Source organism: Camellia sinensis, chromosome 5 (assembly GCF_055761805.1).
Source record: "Camellia sinensis isolate YWXY chromosome 5, ASM5576180v1, whole genome shotgun sequence".
NCBI lineage: Eukaryota > Viridiplantae > Streptophyta > Magnoliopsida > Ericales > Theaceae > Camellia > Camellia sinensis.
The window spans coordinates 134,312,957-134,320,598 of NC_138965.1; the positions used below are offsets into that span (position 1 = coordinate 134,312,957).

Sequence of the window (7,642 nt, forward strand, 5' to 3'; positions counted from 1 at the left end):
GATTTAGTAAATTTTAAATATTTTTCCATCTAAGTAACATTTACCGTATTGCAAATATCCTAGGAATGAATTACTGGAATTTGTTTGAAATACAAATTAGTCTTTATAATTTTGAAAATTATGAATACATTCTTATCAAAGTTTATTATTTAATAGAGTTAATAGAAAAAAATAAAATTTCTAATTACCCTTTTGTACAAAAAATAAAATTACTTGACATCATTAAAAATTATTTAATTAATTTAATAATTAAATAATTAAAATAAATTATTTATTATACAATAAGAATATATTATGCGATTAAAAATTTAAAAAGTGCACCCTTAATATTTTAAGCAAGGAAAATATTATAGGTCTCAAATTTTTTATCAAATAAATGACTATATATCTTAAATGGATATGGGGTCCACTAAATTGCAAACTCCACACCCAATATTTGGTCATTTGTTTGGTAGAAAATTTAATATCTCTAACATTACCTTATAAGCAAACCATATTCAAAAGAAAAATGCTATAGACCCCAAATAAATTATCAAATTTTCTACCAAACCAAATTACATGTGTGTGGGTCCTACACTCATATGAGAGATTTGATAAAAAATTTAATAATTTATTTAAAATCCCTAACATAACTGTATCTAAAATTTCCAATATTTACATGTCTTTGCTTTTAGGTCCCCACAAATTAGAGAATTCCGGCGGTTATATCGTAATATCAAGTATTCTTGAAGGACAAATATGTAATTAGACAATAAAGTGGTGTTTTCGTAATTCGAACAAAACTCAGGGGTAATATTTGAAAACAATGTGGCCCTTTTGGTGGACGGCATTCTGGAACTTCTATATAATGCGAACCGCCGAAGAATCTTCCATCACTCCATAATCTTCCAACTCAAAAACGAGCCAAGAAAATAAAAACTAACGTCTCTCTCTCTCTCTCTCTCTCTCTCTCTCTAAAAGTCTTTGTGTGACTGAGTCTTCTCCACTTGGTCCCTGACTGAGCGAACCAACACAGCATCGACGTCTCTCTCACTCTCTGCTCTTCGAGATCGAGCCAATCGCGACTTACTCCATTGTAATCATCGATTTCTCTCTCTATAGATATGTATTTATATATGTATATATTTATGTATGTATGACTTGTTATATATAATTTTTGTAATTTTTTGTTATGATCGGTATGGTTTCTGAAATGGCTTATGTACTCTCCAATTCAAATATGAATTCTGTTTCGATATATCTATGTATGTATGTATATGAAGAAATGATTTCTGAAATGGATTGTGTTGTCTCCAATTCAGCTATGAAGAAGTTTGACTCTATTTCAATTGCTATGTAGAGTTAGAGTTTTAAGTTAATTATTTGAACTTTTGCTCAATTTGTTTTGTTGTCAGATTATTCTTCTTTACTCTTTTGGGAATTGTTTTTTCTAAGGCCTATTTTAGGAAGTGACTTTGTTTTGGCTTATTGGCTTCTTTGTTTTTCTTTTTCTTTTTTTTTCCCGAAAAAATGAGCAGAAAAATAGGAAGGCAATGTGATTGAAATAACTAATAAGTCAATTTAATGTGATTGAAATAACTAATAAGTCAATAAATCGACTTTTTCCTAGTTGCCAAACTAGGCCTATGAAACTTTGAAGCACGGTGCGATTCTCGTGTTTGCGCTATTTTTTGAAATAAATGTGTGTATATATATATGTGGATATGTATATGCCTACCTAAAGAGTGTTGTATTTCAAATTCTCAAATTTTATAAGGTTTTGTTCTTGATTTTGTCGGCCTTTTTTCTTATAATTGAATGAATTGTTACTGTTTTTGGACCACTATTGAAAGGTTCATGAATTAGTTTCCATTTTCTTCCACTTTGTGCTTTATCACTTACTTATTTGGTTCCTTTTTGGTGGCAAATCTTTTATTGCTGACTTGGTTGACTACTTTCGACTAAACACAGCTTCCAGACCGCCTTTCCGTCCCTGGAATTGGGACAATACTTTATGCCTATTGGTTCTAATATTCGGCGAACTTTCACCTTTCATTTCCGCGTTGTTTTGTAAAAGGCTTGTGTTATTTATTCCTCTTTTTTTATCAATCAATTTTTTTTTTTTTTTTTTTTTTTTTTTTTTTTTTTTTTGCAGTGTTTTGCCAAAAGTGATATAGTGTTACTATGTTCTCTACATTTTGTCGAAATTGCTTCTTCGAATTGTATGCTCATGTTTTAGAAGTCATGTAGACTTTCTCAAAATTGGTTTTGTGTTGAATTACATATTAAGTATTTCTCAGTAAGTCCTTTGATAATTGTAGCAAGCCGTTCAAGGTCTGTGAGGATGTTGGAGAAGATGGACACAAAATTTAACCCTGAGGAAGTTATAGAAGAATTCGAGATGCTAACAAAGGATGCTGAGAGAGTTCAGAAAGAGACCCTGCAGAAAATACTGGAAGAAAATGGCAGCACAGAGTACTTAAAGAAATGGGGTCTTAATGGAAGAACTGACCATGAGAGTTTCAAGGCTTTTGTCCCCCTCGTCACTCACAAGGATTTGGAACCTTACATTCAGAGAATGGTAGATGGTGATACTTCCCCCATCCTTACTGGAAAACCAATAACAACCATCTCATTAAGGTACTTGTAATTAATTGTTATTTTCTTGATACTTTTTTTAGTGACTTTTTTCCTGATAAAAATTGTTTGGATGTGAAGTTCATAGCGCCTGTCAATTCTTTGTTTCTTGCAGCTCTGGCACCACTCAGGGAAAGCCCAAGTTTGTCCCGTTCAATAACGAATTGATGGAATCCACTATGCAGATATATAAGACATCTTTTGCATTTAGAAACAGGTTATATTCCTCTGTTTATTGCAAAAGGATTTTTAGTTCATATTAATATCAGATGCCCTTCTCTTTCAAGTTGACCTTAAAAATATTTGGTTGGAATTGTAAGTGATTATTAGATGTTTTGGAAGTTACATTTCACTTGTCTATTAAATTTTGTTTTCTTTGTTTGGAGGAATCAACAATATACAAAGCATTCATGAATATGTCAATTAGGCATTTTTCCGACTTTGACATTTCCACAATCAAGATGCTCCTTTTTTTTTAGGGAATTCAATTTGTTTAATGCTCGTCACTAGGCAATAACAAGTTTTGTTATAAATTCTCCCCATTTGCCAATTGTAGTCTTACAGTTAATTAAATGATTTTACTATTTTTTCATCCTCTGTGTAGAAGTTTCACAGATGGTTATTAATCTTTGTGAGGCATGTGTGTATATACTCTCTCTTTCTCTCTCTCTCTCTCTCTCTCTCTCTCTCTCTCTCATTCTTCCGAACATCCAAAAACAAATTTGAGCCATTGGTTTGGAAATTCCACACCCATACAAATGGACACAAACTCTCCCATCCACCTTTCCTTACGTTTTAAAATTCTCTGCATCGCCCATATTAGCATTTTAAAATTCTCTGCATCGCCCATATTAGCATTTAATGTGTTTCTGCTTTTCCTCCCTTGTGCATGACGTTAATAAGATATCTGCTGATGTGAAGAACTACTGGTTTGCAGGGAATTTCCTATTGGGAATGGAAAGGCCTTGCAGTTCATTTACAGCAGCAAGCAATTCAAAACGAAAGGGGGTCTGGCTGCAGGAACTGCTACTACGAACGTGTTCAGTGGTTCGCTGTTCAAGAATACAATGAAGGCTATGCAGACCCAATGTTGTAGCCCTGATGAAGTGATATTTGGTCCCGACTTCCAGCAATCCTTATACTGCCATCTTCTAAGTGGACTCATTTACTGGAATGAAGTCCAAGTAGTGTCCTCTACATTTGCCCACAGCATTGTTTATGCTTTCCGAACCTTTGAACAAGTTTGGGAAGAACTCTGTACTGACATCCGAGAAGGGGTTCTCACCAGCCAAATCACTGTCCCATCCATGCGAACCGCTATGTCGAAATTGCTCAAGCCAAACCCAGAATTGGCTGATAAGATCCATAAAAAATGCTTGGGATTAAGTAATTGGTATGGATTAATACCGGAGCTATTTCCCAATGCAAAGTACATTTATGGGATCATGACCGGGTCAATGGAACCTTATTTGAAAAAATTGAGGCACTATGCGGGTGAGCTGCCACTGCTGAGTGCTGATTATGGGTCTTCTGAGGGATGGATTGGAGCAAATGTGAACCCGAAATTGCCCCCTGAGTTGGCCACTTTCGCTGTGCTGCCTAATATTGGGTATTTTGAATTTATTCCCAATGTTGAGGTTCCAAAGCAAGATGAAATCAAATCCTCCTTTCTCTCCATAGAGCCCAAGACAGTGGGTCTGACTGAAGTCAAAGTTGGTGAAGAGTATGAGATCATCGTCACTAATTTTGCAGGTACTAAATTTTTTTTTTTGGATAGTGTGAAAGCCTGTCAAAATGAATATTAGAAATTACGCCTGCTTCCTACACGTCAACAAATTTGCAGAATTTATGGCTCTTTCCACATGAAAAGATTACATATTGATGACATTAGACTATCAAAAAAAAATATGGTCAATGGTTTAGGAAATTATTTTATTTGAACCAATATAATCATCTATGCATTGAGCCATTGGTTTATAAAACTCACTATCATCCATTTAGTGATTGTTTGAAACCCCTCACTTCCCTTCGTTTGGGATGACTGATAAGCCTATTTTGCTTAAAAAGCTTCAAGTCATTTGCCATACTCATTTCCCACCAAAAAATCAATTTAAGCCACTTTAAAAAGCCATTAGGAAATCCTAAAAGCCAAAAATATGCCAAAGGAACTAGTTTTTTTGAGCACTATCTTATTTGTGGGCTTATTTTAAGCCAATAAACTAGAGTTGAGTACCAAAATGCTTGCCATGTGGGTGTTGGATACTGTTAGAATAGCTCTATCCTTGTGCAGGTCTTGCTTCTCTCCATACTGTCTCGTTTGTTTCAGTCTTTTGGATGTTTATCCGTTGGAATATGAATGAGATTATTCCATTTCACCATCTCACATGACTAAACTAGGTTTTTATTCCAACAGAATGAGCATTTGCTCTACTTCTCACCATGTGAGTGTTGGATACAGTTACAACAGCTCTATCCTTGTGCAGTTCTGACTTCTCCCCATACTGTCTTGTATTTTTCAATCTTTTGGTTTATCCCGTGGAATATGACCGAGATTATTCCATTTTACTAGCTCACATGACCAAACTGGTCGGTTGAGACACAAATATCTATAATTTGTTCTGAATGCTATAACTTATATGTTATGCATCTCATGGTTGACACCTTAATATTAGATTCCTCCAATTATTAAAGGGTTTAATACCAGTAGGTGCTCTCTTCTATGTCCCCTATGTATGACAGTCAAATTTTCTTGGATTATGCATGTGTACTAGGGATAGTTTATGCATTTGTTTTTGGTTCCATGTGTATGTCACCACTATGCGTTGGTGGTACATTAATTTAAATGCTAAACTACTAACAAATTAAAAGATGCCTTGTGGAATAGTTTTTTATTGGTGAGGATTGGAAACTGAATTCTCTCTGCAAATATCTGTGGTTTCACCGATGTGACCCTGTTTCATTTTTAATTTTCTACAATTACTTGCATAAATCCGTATGCACATGAATTCTATATATGAACTTTGTATATCTATTCTATCGCTTATATTATATAAAGAACACTATTCACTTGATGTGAACCTCTATGTCACATTTTCTTATGCCGAAATTGCCTCTATGTTACTGCTCAAGTTTTTTTATTTCAAATTATTATTTTTCTAACTTTTTCCTCCACCTACATTCAATTTTTCCTTTTTTTTTCTCTCTAGATGACGATAAGAACATTCAATTATTTCAATTTCTAGTTGTAATAGATGCTTTCGTATTGAACTTCTTTCCTTTTTTTGAAATAAATATAATTAAATGTTCCTGGTTTGAATTGTGTATGCTTTCCCATTGAACTTTCTTTTCTTTCTCTATTTTTTTGCAATAAATGTAATTGAATGTTCTATGTGTGAAGTGTGTTGGGAGTTTGACAGCCAATGATCCTCTGTACCCAAATCTGTCACTCTGTCTCGATACATTTTAGCCATAGGATCCTATCTTGAAATTCCGCCACATTGTGCGGCTGGGAGTGTATAAAAACAAAAGAAAAAGGAAATTTATATGAAAGCTTGCCCACACGCTCTCACCAATAAACACTGCTTAGTTTTGCCGTATTAAAAAATTCATTTTGTGAGACGATTTCTCTTTTTCTTTAGTTTTTAAATCAAAGTGGCGGCTTTTAATTAGATTTACTTGGCATTTTAATTTCAAATTTCACCAGGACTTGGATGTGCATACACACAACACCAATTTTTTTTGGCTCCTATTATGTTATTGTGACTTGTAAAATACACAATTTCAACCAAAACTTATGAATTACTAAATTATATGGTGAACTCGCAGGCTTGTATCGGTATAGGCTCGGAGATGTGGTTAAGGTAGTGGGCTTCCACAACTCCACTCCAGAACTCCAATTTATCTGCAGGAGCAATCTTCTCCTCACCATCAACATCGACAAGAACACCGAGAAAGATCTACAACTATCTGTTGAAGCAGCAGGAAAGTTGTTATCCAACGAAAAACTCGAAGTTGTTGACTTCACGAGCCACGTGGACTTATCAACAGATCCTGGTCACTATGTCATCTTCTGGGAAGTGAGCGGGGAAGCAGGTGACGACCTTCTGAGGGAGTGTTGCAATTGCTTGGACAGGTCATTTGTAGACGCGGGCTATGTGGGCTCCCGTAAAGTTAAAGCCATTGGAGCTTTGGAACTCCGAGTTCTTAAGAGGGGAACCTTCCAAATGATTCTAGATCACTATGTAGGGCTTGGAGCTGCTGTCAGCCAGTTTAAAACGCCGCGGTGCGTGGGGCCCGCTAATAGCACTGTGTTGCAGATTCTGTGTAACAATGTTGTGAAGAGCTGCTTCAGTACTGCTTTTTAGCTGAATTAGGTAAAATTTTACTGTTTTTAGTGTACTACATTAGATATGTTGGATAGTATGGTTCTCAATAATATGCTTCAAACGGTTTAAAAAAAGAGAGTTTTCTTTTACCTCTTGTTCTCATCATTTGTGCAACTCTACATGTTTCTGTGTCCATCTTTGATTGCTATGTGGGTGCCCAACTCGTTAGCCGGTTGTTTGTTCACTTGCAATGAGGCCATTACTCAATTAAATTTTTTTAATTTTTGGTTTAGTTAGTCAGAGAATTTTTTTGTTAAATTTTTCGTTCTGTCAAATTTTTTTTGTTAATTTTGTATTGTAAACCATATAAAATTGATAAGTGTCATAAAATTATTAATTTTAATCTCTAATTTAGACGTAAGAACTAATTGAAATCTTAAAAAATTGACAAATGTTTTGAAATTATTAATTTTAACTTCCAATTTAGATAAATGAACCAAATTGAAACTAAAAATCAAATTATTCAAATTAGAAGTATAAGGATTAATATAACATTTTGGTCAAACTACAAAGGAAATATAAATTACAAAAAGTTTACCTCGAGTCCAAGGATGGAAGGTCCAGAAAAACAAATTATAAGAATAACAAAAGAAAAATCCTAGTACAGATTATTTTTAGATTACACATTACCCACTAATCAA

At 34.3% G+C, this 7,642-nt stretch overlaps 1 protein-coding gene across 1 annotated transcript; it reads left to right on the top strand.

Moving 5' to 3' along the window:
- The first annotated feature begins 863 nt into the window (after nt 1-863).
- LOC114260773 (jasmonoyl--L-amino acid synthetase JAR4) lies at nt 864-7,237 on the top strand. Its single transcript, XM_028200963.2, has 5 exons — nt 864-1,075; nt 2,301-2,619; nt 2,732-2,833; nt 3,554-4,368; nt 6,442-7,237. Exons 2-5 carry the CDS (start codon nt 2,324-2,326, stop codon nt 6,978-6,980), a joined length of 1,752 nt encoding a protein of 583 aa, XP_028056764.1. The 5' UTR covers nt 864-1,075; nt 2,301-2,323; the 3' UTR covers nt 6,981-7,237.
- The last annotated feature ends 405 nt before the right edge of the window (nt 7,238-7,642 follow it).

Bases quoted from the DNA above. Each gene is read 5' to 3' on its own strand.
- LOC114260773 (XM_028200963.2), top strand. From the start codon at position 2,324: ATGTTGGAGAAGATGGACACAAAATTTAACCCTGAGGAAGTTATAGAA. The intron at 2,834-3,553 runs GTTATATTCCTC...ACTGGTTTGCAG, and splicing joins TCTTTTGCATTTAGAAACAG to GGAATTTCCTATTGGGAATG. The intron at 4,369-6,441 runs GTACTAAATTTT...GTGAACTCGCAG, and splicing joins CATCGTCACTAATTTTGCAG to GCTTGTATCGGTATAGGCTC.